This window comes from Martes martes, assembly GCF_963455335.1.
Source record: "Martes martes genome assembly, chromosome: 6".
Taxonomy (NCBI): Eukaryota; Metazoa; Chordata; class Mammalia; order Carnivora; family Mustelidae; genus Martes; species Martes martes.
The window spans coordinates 11936903-11953467 of record NC_137893.1 but is presented as its reverse complement, the minus strand read 5'-3'; the positions used below and the strand labels follow the sequence as shown (position 1 = coordinate 11953467).

Below are 16565 nucleotides of genomic sequence, written 5' to 3'. Positions count from 1 at the left end.
AGAAACAACAATGCTGTTTCTGTTAGTGCCTGAAATTCAACTCTACTTCGTCCAGGATTTACACAAAGAATTGTTTAAGTATGTCCACAAAAGAAAAGTTTAGGTATTAAAATTGTAACACTATGGCTAAAAAATCCACAGGCTTTAGATTTCTAAGAGAAGAAAATACATTGCTAAATGCCAGACTTATAAAAGATGAAAACAAAGCAACAAAAACAAAAACAAAAAAAATGTAGAAAAAAATCCAGATAATTGAAATGTGTATTTTATTCACTGCTTTTAAAGAAATGGCTGAGATCTAATATGGCTATCAACATTTGGAAAATTAAAAAAATCCAATTTAAAATTATCTTTCTTTGTAGTGGCTATGAATTTATAGCTTGTAGAATTAAATTAGTGAAGAAAAAGAATATGCAAACCCAAAATAGATGGACATGAAATATGTCTGTATCATTATTCATGGTACTAGGACCTCAATATTTGATTTCCCTGTTTCACTTAATATGCTCCCTCACATCACTTTGGTGTAATTTCCTCACAACATTATCTAGAAGTTCTAACTTATTAAGTTACACTTCAGAAACCTTTCTCAGTGGAAGGAATAACAGAAGAAATTTAAGGACTCGCCCACCCCCCCCCCCCCAAAATACTTGTAGGTTTACTGGTCAGATTGTAGTCAGCAGTTGTTGAGTTTTCTTTTTCCTTTTATTTAAAAAAAAAAGTATATATATTTTAAAAACTTCTTAATTTTTTTCAAAGTTACCAATTTTGTGACTCTTGATTTCAAGCAAGTCATAAGCACTCGAATAAAAAGACAGTCTCAACTATCACTTGCAAAGCACAATCTAGTTAAAAATATTTCAGACCACATTCTTTAATTGGGGACATAAAAAAATAAAAGAGATCTTCCAACACAGATAAAAATTCAAAAATAAATTATAACTGTGGATTAAAACATAATATTAAAGGAAAAGAAAGCCTTTTTTGTGAGCACCCAAATAATTCCTCCTCTGTATACAGTGACACAAAAGCATTTTCAGCTTTCAGGTTTCGACAAATCCTGTTGTAACAACAACTCCCTCCCTTCCCCGCCTCTCCTTTCTTAATTCTCCCACAGCTCAAAAAATGAGATGGAGAACCTGGTATTTATCTTCCAGCACCATCAGCAGTTTCTACCTCAGATTTCCATGTTGCCCTTTATCTGCAAGTTAACTTCTTGGAGCTTCGTCACTAATACTCGGAAGCCGGGAGATGAGCCTCACGTGTGTGGCTTCTCCTCCTCACACACTTTCACTGGAAGACACTGACAGAGGGGAGTTAAGACACTGACGGCTCCTGACAAAAGGTATGGAAAATGAGAAGCTTCAGGGATGCTCAGAAACATAGAGACCTTTAAGTATCATGTAGCTTGAATTTTAAGTTGTAAATCTGTTTTTTAAATGTTCGTCTTGTTATGAATAAATCTTGTCTGGAAAACTGACTTTACATCTTAATGAAATCCACTCCAGATTTTCTGCTGGCAAATAGCTGATAAAATTAACATTTGTGGGTTCCGTATGCAGGACGTTCTGGAACCATGCGAGCCTTCTCTATTTAGAACTAAGTTTGTACCTGCGACCCCACTGCTCCTGTTTACTTTCCACAGCATTTCACCACCGCCGCCACCAGTGAAACAAAGTGTGCTTTTATTCTGTACCGGATAGAAATTTGAGAGAGCAGGCCACAAACTGTATCATACTTGTGGCTGGAGAAGAAGAAAAAAAAAAGGAAAAAGACTTCATAGCAAGATGGCTAACATGCCAGTACATTTTTACAAAGGAAAAGAATAGTGACCTTCACTGTAGAGAACAAATTCTTTCTGCCTAAGTTCTCTGCAGAAGAAAGCATTTAAAATCCAATATTCAACAGTAAGCGAGCACTCTGCTAACTGAATGCAATGTCATATTGTTTACACTGATTGTGGCTGTCTGTAATTTATCACTGCCAGTACTTGTTAATTAAGATGAACAAGCTGTCTGCAAGCCTGAATTACACTGAAATTTATGAAATGTATTGGTTAATGGGAAGAAAAAGGTTATAATTGGGAAGCTGAGCACAGACGGATCCACACATAAAGGTTACTCAACCAAAGTAAAAATAGAGGAATGAGATGCTCTTAGAGAATGGTAACAGCAATCTCGACGCTGAGGAAACCCTAAGCTGAAAATGGTCTGGGAAGGCAGTAATTTAACGAACTGGCTGGGGTCTGAGACGTTAAAACCCAAACCTGAAAACAGCTATTATAAAACTATAAACGTGTTTCATTTTCTTCTAGAATCTTTAACTTCTGTTCTATTTTGGTCTCAGATACGAAAAGAAATTTGGAAAACAGAAAGAAATGAACCGTATGGTTCCACACAAAGCCTAACGACTCTGATGTGTGTTTAAGTCTGATATTTAAGAATTTAAAATTTCAGGAAAACACTTCCCTAAAATTGTCACATTTTAAGACTACGAACAAAAATAGAACAAAGGTATTTCGACAGCCCAGGATTTAACTTCTTAGAGAAGCAGCGTTCTAACTCTGTCAAGTATGTACTCTTAATACTGGCGCGGATTAGTATTACTTCAGATATTACACAGAAGCCCGGCATCAGCCTCCTTGGGCGAGTGTGAGGCTAAGCCATGTGTCCTATCACTGCCCTCTCAAGTGCTTTTCTTTCTAGATGGGACAGGGAGCGAATGCAGTTGACAGTCAATGGTGCTTTCTGTCTCCAGATGTAGCATTTTTCTCTGCTCCTGGGGAGCACACGGAGAGGCTCTCACCAGGGTGTCTCGGGGTAACGGTGGGGAGAGGCGCGGAGAGGCAGGATACTGCTGCTGAGACCTGTGTGACACAGGGTGATTTACTGCCTCAGTGTCCTTCCTGACCGGAAAAAATGATGATGCAAAAGTTTTATCTGCAGTTTATTTCAGCTCTAAGAGTCTATGTAAATCAGCTCAATGAAGGAAGAGAAAAATTTCAAATGCCATTAAATATCAATTGTCACATGACAAGAAACAAAGCGTAACAGTCAATTTTAATTTATGGAATACTTCTATGTGTTAGATACTGTTCTAAGCACTTAAAATGCATTTAACTTTTTGATATATATATACAATAATCTTTCCGCTTTTCCAGAAGAAGATACTGAGGCACAGAGAGGTTCTGGAAAGCTAAGAGTTGACCCAAGTGTTTTGGGTTCAGAGTCCATACTGCCTTTTGTGAAATATACATGAATTGTGGTAGAGCCACAATGTCTTAATACATCATTCAAAAATTAACGCAGAAACACAAAAAAGCTGTTATTACTGTATTTCAGAAACCACTGTATTTCTTCCAAGGCAGGAAGTGCTGCCAGATTAAAGCAGAGCCAAGCCACAAATTCAGTGCTATCTTTTCTCTCCTCGAAAAGAAAGAAAAAAAGGAAAGAAAAAAAAGGTTAAATTATTTTTGGTATCCTTTCACATACAACTAATGATGTGGTTATTTCTGGCATGCAGTTTCAAGATTCAGTGTCACTACTTCTGAGTCCGTCAGGACAACCGGTTTCGCAGCAGACGATTTCATTTGGGTCAGGGAATGATTCTGGTCCCAATTAGACAGGATCTCACATTCTCATGAGCAGGAGACAGAGGCTTAATTGTTCCAGTTCTGAGTATCCTGTACCTGATGTGAAACGACTATTAACCTAGATAAGGATTTTGCAAAAGTTTATTAACTGGAAATCAGGGATAATCATGCCTATGGCTTTACCTTCTTTCTGTGAATTTCCTTTCCTCCTTAAACAGTTCACTTGGGTCACATGTCTGGCACATGGTGAGTGCTTAACTTTTTTTTAATAAAACAATCTTTTTGAATACTTGAAACTTTTCCACTATGTATTTATAAATCATTTTTAAGAACTGGGCTTAAACACTGTTTCTAATTAAAATACTCCATAGGTAATAAGGAAGAAATAGTTTTAAAAACCTCTAATGCTATTAAAATTCTTATTATATCCTCCGGCTAGAATCTGGTATGTCAGAATTTCCCAAGGCCCGCTGCCCACGTTATAGCCAACTTCAGCAAAGTTTAAGTTTTAAAAAGAACAAGCGGACGGCTCTTTCCTTTGCGCCACGGATCAAGCAGCACCCATCCACACACACTCAGGAGAATGGCAGCCTCTGAGGGCCCAGTGTGAGCTTTTCTCCTTGGCTACCATGTCCTCATCTACGGTGGGGTCTATTCAAATGTGTTCTTTGCTCCCACTGGATGTGGAAACGGAAGCCCTTTTGTTTATGCTTTCTTTCAATACTGATTTTGTCTTCTTTCCCTAGCCTTTGTCACTTGGTTCCCTGCTGCAGAGAGAAAGCTACAATCTTGATCAAATACGGGGTAACGGTGGGCAAAGATAAAGGTGACGTCATGGTGTCAGCTGGGCTCCAGCTCCTTGCTTTCGTCCTGGCCTTATCCGGAGTGTCTGGAGTACTCACAGCCACTCTGCTGCCTAACTGGAAGGTGAACGTGGACTCGGGCTCCAACATCATAACGGCCATCGTGCAGCTGCACGGGCTGTGGATGGACTGCACGTGGTACAGCACTGGGATGTTCAGCTGCACCCTGAAGTACTCCATCCTGTCCCTCCCCGTCCACGTGCAGGCCGCACGGGCCACCATGATCCTGGCATGTGTTCTGTCTGCTTTGGGGATCTGCGCTTCTACAGTAGGGATGAAATGCACTCGCTTAGGAGGGGACAGAGAAACAAAGAGTCACGCCTCTTTTGCTGGAGGAGTCTGTTTCATGTCTGCGGGGGTCTCTGGTTTGATACCAACAGTGTGGTACACAAAGGAGATCGTAGCAAACTTTCTGGATCTGACAGTTCCAGAAAGCAACAAACACGAACCCGGAGGAGCCGTCTATATTGGATTCATTTCGGCCATACTACTCTTGATCTCTGGCATGATTTTCTGCACTTCCTGCATTGAAAAGAATCCAGAAGCTTGGCTCTATCCACCCAAGCAGCAGCACATCTCCACCACACAACCAGAGGGCAATTCAGCATACAACCTGAAAGATTATGTGTAAATAACTGAATGAACATGGACTTTTTAGATGCCTGCTATGACTTCTGTCTTTTTGCTTTAGAGAAAAAATCTAAATAAGGTCACTTAAAATGCCGACAAACTATTGTGTACAATTGTTTATCTGTTTTAAGATTATTTTTCCATTAGTATTTTCATGTTTTATCGAGAGGTCTATAATTGAGAGAGGTTCTGTTATATTAAGGCCATTAACTGATGGCTTTTTCCCCCATTTGAGATAAACTGTTGATGTATCTTCTGGGTTGTTACTGATTGGATCTTATAAAAGAACTAAACTGCCAAATATACAAAAAAGCACCTTTCTCTGGTGTTGATCTAGGGTACCGTCTGCTTTTGCTGTCTGTCTGCAACACCACAATGACTTGCTTCTGTTTTCAAGCCCCACTGTTCGAACCTAAGGGAAAGAAGAGATGTCCGCCTGTCTTCGGTGCTGCCCAAACCAACCTCCCCAAGTTCCCACCTACTATGACCCTCCTTCTTCTTTTTTCATTTTAGAAACACCATGTACATGTGTGAGAGCCAGCAATGGACATTCAAAGTTGGTAAATGCTACCATAGCAAAGCAAAACCAAACCAAACTAAACACACCCTGAAATCTCTGGGACTTGAAAGCCTTAGGTACAAAGTAAATGAGAATGACAACATTTTGACTGAGAATGCTCAAGAAGTGCCTTGAGCACTTCTGCTGCTAGCAAGAGGATGTTCCAGATTAAGTCCGTTTATCCTACAACAATTCAGATCCCTCCAATTCCCTCTCACTGGTTACTATTTGGGTGATAAATGTTACCTTTGTCATTTTTGTTCTCAAGTTAGGTTCATGTTAGCAGAACATTGCTGTTCTCTTATAAATGAACTGCTTCAGTTAGTTAATAGAAAAACAAAATATAAAGAATGTTTTTAAAAAGTGTAAGTTAAATTAGGATACATAATTCAAATAACAAGAAAATAAAAACTGGATTTTCTAATGTGCAATGGGGACAATGCACACTGTTTCTAGTAATTCATGTAATTTAAACTTAGTCATTGTTCACCATATAATGGTAAAGGGAGAAAAAAAGGACTATTTCTTTGTACATGAGTAACTCAGGAAGTGGGAAGAATATCTTTTATGTGAGTACATATTTTTCATTTGTGCCTATAGAGGTAGAGACTAAAGTATTTTATACCTAGTTTACGCATTTCTCTTCTGCAACAATGTCATTAGCTATTAACTATGTCATTAGCTATTAACAATGTCATTAGCTAAAATGAAAAGGTAATACTTCATATGGGAATAAGGAAAAGATTTAAACAGGAGTTTAAATGACTGTTTAAAGTATGGATTTCTGGGACACGTGGGTGGCTCAGCCGGTTAACCAGCTGCCACTGGCTCAGGTCATAATCCCAGGGTCCCGCATCAGGCTCCTTGCTCAGCGGGGAGCCTGCTTCTCCCTCTGCCTGCTGCTCCCCTTGGTTGGGCGCTCGCTCTCTGACAAATAAATAAAATCTTTAAAAAAAAATCGATTCCTTTAGGAATCAAAATATTTTCCAAACAAATGTCATACTAAAAATACCTGATAAAAAGAATATTTTTATGCAAATTAATGTGACAGTATTGCTATGACAGCTATATGGCTCTCTCATTTGGCTCAATGTGACTGGCTTCATTTGCAGTTTACGTATCCTACAGTCCTATACTAAAAGTTTACTGTATATATTCTATGAAATATATACTTCAAAAAATAATTTTTACTTAGCTCTGGAATATTTTCTTAAAGAGGTGTAGGAATGTCTTGAACTCCAGAAAAGCAGCCATTTCATATAAGTAACGGCCTAACTCTATCCAGACCGGACATATCAATGATAACGTGGCTTGGAATCCCTTGATCCCTACGGGATCCCCCCTGCTGCACTGCTCCACACGGAATCCTCCCACACTCACCCCGTGCCTGCCTAAGCTCCGACATCCTTCAGGGTCAGTGGGGTCTCCTTTGTGAACACAATTCTGACTCCTGAAGAAGTTTGCTGTTTCCATCTCTGCACCCTCACAGAACGCTCCATCACAAATTACTAGTTAACACGATTGCATTTCCAACTAGACTGGAGACAAGTGTTTGTTTTTTTTACCATTGTATTCTCAGTGACTTGCAAAAGTGCTTCTAAGGGCAGGCCAGTCCTATTTCAGTCCTTCGTGTATGTACACTGACTGGTTTAAACCCCACAAAGACTCTAGGTGGCGGGTACTATTCTTAGTACCTAGGGGGAACTGACGTAGAGAAAAATATCACTACCTAACTTGCCCAAGGTCTTCAGCTAGTAAATGGAGAGATGGCATTCAACCTGAGGGAACCTGGCTCTAGAGTCAAAGCAGGTGGGTACAAGGTCACACAGGGTACAACGCTACACAGTACATATTACTGAATCTAAGTCTTGGGTTTGCCCATGTGAAAATGAGGATAAAATAGCACCTACTCACAGAGGGGCTGTGAGAATTCAATGAGACGATATGCACACAGCATGCGTGGGGGGATAAGCACGCAATGGACGCTGCCCAGTGATTCCTGGTCTAACCCAGTGGGTTTCCAACTGGGGGTGGGTGGAGCCTGCAGAGGACATGTGGCAGCACCTGGAGACATTTCTGGTTGTCTCAACTGGGGTAATGGTATTGGAATATAGTGGGCGGGGGGGCAGAAAAGCTATTAAACATCCTATAGTGCACAAGACAGCCCAGGCAACAAAGAATTTTCTGGCCGAAAATGTCAATAGTGATAAGGTTGAGAAGCTCTGGTCTAACGTATTTGAATATACTTAAACATTCATTTTTTCTTTCTTTTTTTTAAAATAAGAAGTTACCAAAACAAAACCAAAAGAAGAAAACACCAGAAAGCCCCAGAATATCATGCTTATTTTACCTAGGACCAGACATGTGTGCAGATTAAGTGTGAGTGTGTGTGTGTGTGTCTATGACTGAAGAAATCAGCTAACACTTCCGGCAAACAGGTAGACACAGGTTAAGTCAGGAGAACTGGGTACAGGAATGGATAGATTTAAGAGAAACATAAGTGATATCAGAAGGTGGTAACTAGTGATTCACTGTGCAAGTAATGGTGAAAGGGGTACCCTGAGATACCCCCCTACCCCCTCCGGAATACCTGCCCGACGTGGGCAGGTGAGGTCATTAGTCAGCACACTACACACATACATATAGGCAGGAGCAGCCTGGGGTACGTAGACAGAGGTTCAATTCTGGAGTTAGTGTTTTCTCATTACATTCCTTTTATTACCATATTTTTAGCTACATGGCTTTACCATAAATTAACTTTATTGACTTTTGAGGATTTCCATCCTAGCCTACAATCTTGCAGAACCTGTTGTATATCTCTTCATTACCTCCAATAACTTTTTTATTCACTTCATTGCACTTTGTACATACATAAAGTATCACCTGCAAAAATGCAATTTTGTTCCTTTCTTCCTTGGATTTAGAGTATTTCTTGTTTATTCTTGAGTAGTTATTAAAATATAACTAGTATTAAGGTAAATCGTAATAGTAAATATTCTGTTTCTATTCAACACTTACTTGGGTTTTTAAAAAAGACTGGTTAATTTTCTACTTATAAAACTGGTTTTAGTTTACATATTTTTATTTTATTTTTTTTTAAAGATTTTATTTATTTATTTGACAGACAGAGATCACAAGTAGGCAGAGAGGCAGGCAGAGAGAGAGGAAAGGAAGCAGGCTCTCCGCTGGGCAGAGAGCCCGACGCGGGGCTTGATCCCAGGACCCCGGGATCATGACCCAAGCCGAAGGCAGAGGCTTTAACCCACTGAGCCACCCAGGTGCCCCTACACATTTTTATTTTAGACTTGTCCACTTTCAAAAAGAATTTGAGGCTACTTACAATAAAATTTCTGGCAAAGTAAGTACAAAGAACATGATAAAGGTGAAAGACTAAAGTTACAAAGAAAAGAAAGAAAAAATGCTATTAAATAATCCTTGCTAAAGGCTACCAAAGGATTTAAACATGAAACAGTCTAGAACTTCTAAACAACCAAAGCACAAAAAGCCACACAAAAAATCTGACGGCTCTGTCTATAGGTGGGGGCCCAGCGAGGCCGCTCTGGGCTTTCCCCGAGCTCTCACCGGGCTGTGCAACCACCCCCAGCGGCTGTGACTGCACGGTGCTACCGGCTCACAGACCTGGAATTGCCTCCCTTGGTAGGTGAGGGAACCACTGCTCCCAGGAGATGGCCAGAGCCGAAGACTGGCCACACAGGTATACAACAGGCTGCTTCCTTGACTGACTCTGGGACAATTTGTGCCCCAGAGTTCCCCTTCTCCCTGCCACCCTATAACCCGGTGGAATCAGGCTGAAGGAAGTCTCCAGGCAGAACAATATTCCTGGTTTAGCTTTCCCCCCTTTGCTTTATCCTGCTTCCCACACCACTCTTCTGAGAGCACTCAATATGCCACTTTCACAAAAATTCTTACCACAATCTCTGAATCCACAACACCAGACCTAACACAGAAGAATATTACTTAAGCAGAAGAACGTTAAGTCTTCTGACCTTATGTCCAAAGGATTCTCAAACACAGGATAACATACAGCAGAAATATCTTTAATATCAGATTCTGAAAAACACAAAGGCATGAAAATGGCTTTCTTACGTGAATCCACCCATTTTACTAAGCTCGAGATTATTTCACATAGAAGTCAAGGCCTTGAGGGCTGTCAGCAAGGATAGCTGAAAGCTTCTGAAATGTGATCCTCAAAGGTCAGGCGTGGATGCCTCAAGTCCTGACCTTTTCTTTATAATGTCATGGGTGTATCATCATTAATTCATCTAAAATTGTATTGACAGTATGTTTAAATCTGTACCATGTTTAGGGATAACTTGCTCCATATGCAGTACTCCCAATATGCAAAATTAGATATAAACTATATGAAGCTCTTAAAAATTAAAACCCATACAACTATATCAAAATATACCAACTTAGTCCATAAATATTTGCTTATAATCATAATAGCTACCTTCCACTAACTGCCTCCAAATGCTAGATACTCCCATTACTTCACATTGATTATTTCTCAAAACAATCCTTCAAGTGTGATAATACTGCCTCAATTCAGGATATAGTAAAGTTGAACCTATTAACCTAACCAAGTTCTCATAATTAGGAACATTCGAATTCCAGTAGGTCTAGCTTCCTTTAAAGTAACTGCCAGTTCTTCCACTAGAGTGTACTGCTCCTATCATGCTAACCCAAAGAGCCTGTTGCAATTCTCCTTTTATAGTGACTTACCTAGTAGGTCCAACTACCGTATAGTGGTTAGACCTAAAGCCTATCCATTCTGTTGGAAGTATTTCCTACAGAAATAAAAATAAAAAAGATTTATTTTATTTGAGAGAGAAAGAGAGCACACAGTAGGGAGTGGCAGAGGGAGAGTAAGAGATTTATATTCCCAAGCAGAATCTCTGCTGAGCATGGAGCCTGACCCAGGGCTTGATCTCACAACTCTGAGATAAGGACCCTGAGATCACGATCTCCTGAGATCACGACCTGAGCCAAAACCAAGAGGCGGATGTGCCACCCAGATGCCCCTGTTGGAAGTATGTTAGGTTATGAGCCCCACGACCACAATTTTAAAAGAGAAAAATGACACAGAATTTTGAGGTTCTAGCTAACAGCTTAGTAGTCCTTAAACTTGAGTAGCGTGAAGAACAGCTTCATCAGTAGATCAGTAAAAAATTACCGTAGGGCCCCAGAAATATGTGGATTCTCAGGAGACTAGAGATGTCAGCTTGAAACAAGTGTTATTTGCTCATGGAAGCATTTTTTAGTCATGAATTTGCACTGCAAAAGAAGTATTTTGTCTTGTCATTGGTAAAATAACTGAAAAGTGAAATGGAAATACAAAACTTTAAAATTCTAACTTAAACTCTATATACTACAAACTCTAGGAGATTAAGGCACACTAGAGTAAGCCAACAGATATAATTTTATGACTGTAAGAGGTTGCATTTTCTGTATAGAAGAATTTGGGGGGGCGCCTGGGTGGCTCAGTGGGTTAAAGCCGCTGCCTTCGGCTCGGGTCATGATCCCGGCGTCCTGGGATCGAGCCCTGCATCGGGCTCTCTGCTCAGCGGGGAGCCTGCTTCCTCCCTTCTCTCTCTGCTTGCCTCTCTGCCTACTTGTGATCTGTCTGTCAAATAAATAAAAATTAAAAAAAAAAATATAAAAAAATAAAAAAAAAAAAAAAAGAAGAATTTGGGGTTCAAATTTTGGTATAGTACTGGGGACAGCACTAGAGAAGTTAATGAGAGTAACGAGTTTAGCAAGAATTTAGGTCGACTAGCCAGGACAGGACTGTTACAGTTCCGTGGAAATAAAAGTTCTGCCATTAAAGCTTGATTATAAATTAGTCTAAAGACCAATAAAGAGAGGGGATTACAGATTCTTACAGGAAAAATCCTAAGTGATTATAAATAAGTTCTTGAAATACCACAAAAGCAGTGCTCATATCTAATTCTCAGGATTGGTTGAGAATAAGTACTGAATGTTAGTAAGTTTTCTTTGAGCATCTATAGAGAAGTAACCTCCCTCTCTCAATTCCCCAATGAACCTGCCTGTACTTCTAAGCATATTTTACTTGTATTGTGGTTATTTGTGTTTAGGACTTTCTCCTCTTGTGTTCAGAAAGCTTTAGCCAAAGGGACAGACTTATACTGTTATTTTATCTCCTCTATAAAATTATTCCCCTTTCTTACTTAGAAAATAAAAACTTTAAAAGCTTGGTCAATACAATTATCAGTCAGATATTTTCTGGCTTTCCTCAGAGTATTCCTGATATGCTCTAATATGGTAAAACTACTTCAGAGCAGCAGAGAATTCCTTTAGAACCAAAATTTACTGTTTGCTTTATTATAATACATTCTCTCTCCCTGATAACTGTGTTCCCAGATTACAAATAAATTCCCTGCATGTAATATTTACAACATGATAAAAAGGAGGTAAAGAAAATCGCTGCAAATATGTTTAATTCGCCAAAAAGCAAACATCCCTCAGGAAAGTGAACCAAAAATATAGCTAGCATTTTTCCAAATACTAAGTATTTTCATGAGGCCTTAATTCTATAGGATAGAACATTTAATCAACTAACTACATGTGTATCTTATCCCAAAATCAAAGATAAGGTTGGTAACAACCTCTAAATACCATCAAATGCCCTCAACTAGGTAATGAAAACAAAGAGAAACTTTCCACTAAAAATATTTCAAAATCCAAATTAAGAAACCCTTGGTAAAATTTAAATAGCTTAAAGAGTCTGGATTATGGTAATAACCCTAACTATAAAAGCCTGGAAGTTAAGATCTTGGTATATTTGGGTCTGACACTATTCAAAATGTTATATACATACATATGTGCATTACAAGAAGAAAGCAAGCTAATATGGTCAGTTGTTTTTTTCATTACAATGGCCACCTGTTCTAGGACAGAAAATACCTGAAAGCACAAATATTTTTAAATCTGATGATGGCCTACAAGACATCTCCAGTCACTGAATTCAGTCTAGGATCTAACAAGGTCTACCACTTTGGAAGAAGTCATTTAAAATGTCTGAAACCTGGAGATGTTAAAGGGAGGTGGTACTGAGAATGAGTTCTCTGAGCCTGACTTAGAAAAAGCTGAAAAATGTTATGTAAGTGGAAGATGGACGGAATTCCTATAGTCTCCCAAAAGCTCAGCTAGTTGTGGTAGACAACACGGCAGAGGAAGCGGAAGGTGGTAGCAGAGAATATGGGGATTTCCCAGACCACGCCTTAAGACGAACAAGTAACACTACTGTTTGGGACCCCATTCTAAATATATAATCTGTATCTATCTAAACCTAAAAACCACATTATACAATTTTTTATGCTATTTATTTTCCTTAATAAATCTCAAGTAACATAAGGGAAATTTTACATGACTCTATTCTGGAGAGTTTCTGCAAGCAAGGAGGCATCTGTTCCTCACCAGCTATAAACTCCCTGAAGGCAGACTCCATGTCAGACTGGATCCCCCTAGTTCCGTCTACCTAAGCCCAGGCCTTTACATGCAATAGCTACTCAATACATCTGACAAACAAACAAAAATCTTATAATGTATGTCCGGTAGTGACTCATTCAGTAGTAGTTATGCTAAAATAGACACCACTGTATTGATTTTTGTTTTTGGCAGAGAAACTTTGTAATTAACACTCTTCTGTAATTAGCATATAATACTAAAAGCCTAGTTTAATATCCAACTATTTTACACAGATGATTAATCACAAGTAACACTGCCAAAATAGTCTTTGAAGAAAGTGGAAAAAGGAGGACTGGAAGAAGATGGTGGAGTAGGAGGATCCTGAGCTCACCTCCCCCCATGCACACACCAAGATAACAGCTACATCTGCACAACTATCTCTAAAAATGACCAGAAGACCAGCAGAACAGACCTTCTAGTCAATCACGGAGAGGCTGCAACACTGGAAAGGGGAGGAGGATCAGAGATACAGTTGGGAACCAAACCCCGGGTGAGACTAAGCACAAGGAGAGGGACAACACAAGCACAGAGAAGTGAGAGGATCGGACCCAAGAACGGGCAATGAGAAGACACGTACCCATTATAACTGGCTTTGAAAACCAGTAAGGCTTCACTTAATGGTACTTTAAAAATCAGGGGGATTAATTCCAGGAGAGCAAGAGGGCACAGGAAACTGAGTCCCCATCCTTAAAAAGCCAGCATAATAAATAACTCCACCCAAGACATAGTAAAATCCAGCAGTATGAGAAGTGACTATGACATACATGAAGGAGGTTTACTTACTAATCTCAAAATGTGCACTAACAGGGCAGGGATCTTTAGAAGATCTCTCAGAAAACAAAAGTGCTGGCAGGCAACATTTCTCTTCCTCTCTCTCAGCCTAGGTTAGCTGGACGTTTGTGGGAACCGGCACTAACACTCTCCACCTGTCTAGCTAGCACTGCACACTCCTCCCCCATGATCCCCTGTAGACCGGCCCCATCTAACCTGCCTGTTTTGGCAGGTATCCCTCCAGAGTGGCTCTTGCCCTGCCATATACTGCAAACAGCCCTGGCAGGGAGTGGGACCACTCCAGAGTGACTTCTGCCCTGGGGAGAGGGAGAGCTCACCCCACGCAGCAGTGTGTCCAGTCCCAGTAGTTGAGAATTTTAGCTGGCTACACAGGGACAAAGTCCTGCCATTCACCGTGTCCACAGCTGTGGCAGAGGCGGACTGCAAACACCCAGTCTGACTGCTTCCCTCGCCCACCTACAAGCCCACCTAGTCTTCAGACAGCGCAAGGACTCAATGCAAGGACTCAACCTTGTAAGCATGCAAAGTGGATCACTGCAGCGGACTGGGCTGAAGACAAATGTGGTTCAGTCACAACAGTAGGGCACATGCAGTCTGTACAGGAGACCTCCCTGGAGCACCTGCTTCTTGTGACCAGGGCACCACAGGACTTCTCCTACACTAGGCCATTACTTTCAAGACGAGGAGACTTGGCTGACCTCCCCTACTCCAAAAAATAAATAAATAAATAAATAAATAAACAGGAAAGCTAGACAAAAATGAAGAGACAGGAATATGTCCCAAATGAAAGAACAGGATGAAATCACAACAAAAGAGCTAAATGAAATGAGGATAAGCAAAATGCCTGATAAAAAATAAGAATAATGGTCATAAAGATATTGGACTTGAAAAAAAAAACAAAACAGGTGAATCCACTAAGAGCTGCATCAAAGACAGAGAAAATATAAAATGGGACCAGTCAGAGATGGAGAATTCAATAACTGAAATAAAAAGGCACAACAGAGGGAATCAGTAGCAGATTAGGGGAGGCAGGAGAGTGGATCGGTGATCTGGAAGACAGTAACGGAAAGCAATCAAGCTGAACAGCAGAAAGAAAAAGAACAAAAAAATGAGAATAGGTAAAGGGATCTCAGTGACATCAAATGTAGTGAAATTTGCATTATACAGATTCTAGGAGGAGAAAATATAAAAAGGAAGTAAACTTGTTTGTGAAGAAATAATTGCTGAAGCCTTCCCTAATCTGGGAAAGAAGGTATCTAAATCAGACAGCACAGAAAGTCCCTAACAAAATTAACCCAAGAAGGTCCACACCAAGGCACAAAATAATTAAAATGTAAAAAAGTAATAATAAAGAGAGAATGTTAAAAGTAGCATGAAAAAAAAAAAAAGTTACATACAAGGGAAACCCCATAAAGCTATCAGCTGATTTTTCAGCAAAAACTTTGCAGGCCAGAGAGAATGGCGTGATACCTTCAAAGTGCTGAAAGGAAAAACAACAACAACAACACCCCAAACCTCCAAAAAACCCGGGCAATCAGGAATACTCTACTCAGCAGGGTTATTATTCAGAACTGAAGGTTAGATAAAGAGTTTCCTAGACAAACAAATATTAAAGGAAATCATCACCACTGAAAAAGACTTAAAAGAAGTGTTAAAAGGGACTTGAGTGGAAAGAAGAGGTCATAACTAGAAGAAAATTATGAAAGAAAAAACCTTCACAGATGAAAGTAAACTTCTGATAAATCCAGTAGATTAAATCACTTATGGGGCACCTGGGTGGCTCAGTGGATTAAGCCTCTGCCTTTGGCTCAGGTCATGATCTCAGGGTCCTGGGATCGAGCCCCGCATTGGGCTCTCTGCTCAGCCAGGAGCCTGCTTCCCCCTCTCTTTCTGCCTGCCTCTCTGCCTATTTATGATCTCTCTCTGTCAAATAAATAAATAAAATCTTTTGAAAAATATATCACTTATTAAGCCAGTATGGAGGTTAAAACACCAAAGTAGTAAAATCAATGTATCTACAATACTCTGCCAAAGGATTTTGTTTTTTACAAAATAAAAAGATGTAAAATATGATATCATATACATAAAATATGGAGGGGGAGTTAAAATTTAGTGCTTTTAGAATGTGTTCAAACTTAAGGAATCATCAACTTAATACAGGCCACTATACACATAAGGTGTATATGAGTCTATTAGTAACCAAAAATCAAAACCTGTAATAAATACACAAAAAATAAAGCAAAGAAATCCAAACATAATACTGAAGAAAGCCATTAAACCACAAGGGGAGAGAGCAAGAGAAGAAGAAAGGAATAGAGAACTATAAAAACAACTGGAAAAAAATAAACAAAATGGCAATAAACACATACCTATCAATAATTACTTCAAATGTATATGGACTAAATCCTCCAGTTAAAAGACATAGGGTGACTGAATGGATTAAAAGAAAAACAAGATCCAACTATATGCCTATAAGAGACTCACTTCAGATCTAAAGACACATACAGACTGAAGGTAAAGGGCTCTAAAACCATAGACCATTCAAATGGAAGTGAAAGAAAAACACGTCAGGGTAGCAATACTTATATTAGACAAAAAAGACTTTGTAGAACAAAGACTG

At 39.5% G+C, this 16565-nt stretch overlaps 2 protein-coding genes across 5 annotated transcripts in view; one reads left to right on the top strand and one right to left on the bottom strand.

The window, feature by feature from the left end:
- Positions 1-16565, bottom strand: part of TFB1M (transcription factor B1, mitochondrial) — a 79694-nt gene that overhangs the window by 18455 nt on the left and 44674 nt on the right. The window lies entirely within an intron of this gene.
- On the top strand, positions 4427-5417 carry CLDN20 (claudin 20; the record flags this gene model as incomplete). Its single annotated transcript, XM_080806832.1, has 1 exon — positions 4427-5417. One exon carries the CDS (start codon positions 4427-4429, stop codon positions 5084-5086), a length of 660 nt encoding a protein of 219 aa, XP_080662958.1. The 3' UTR covers positions 5087-5417.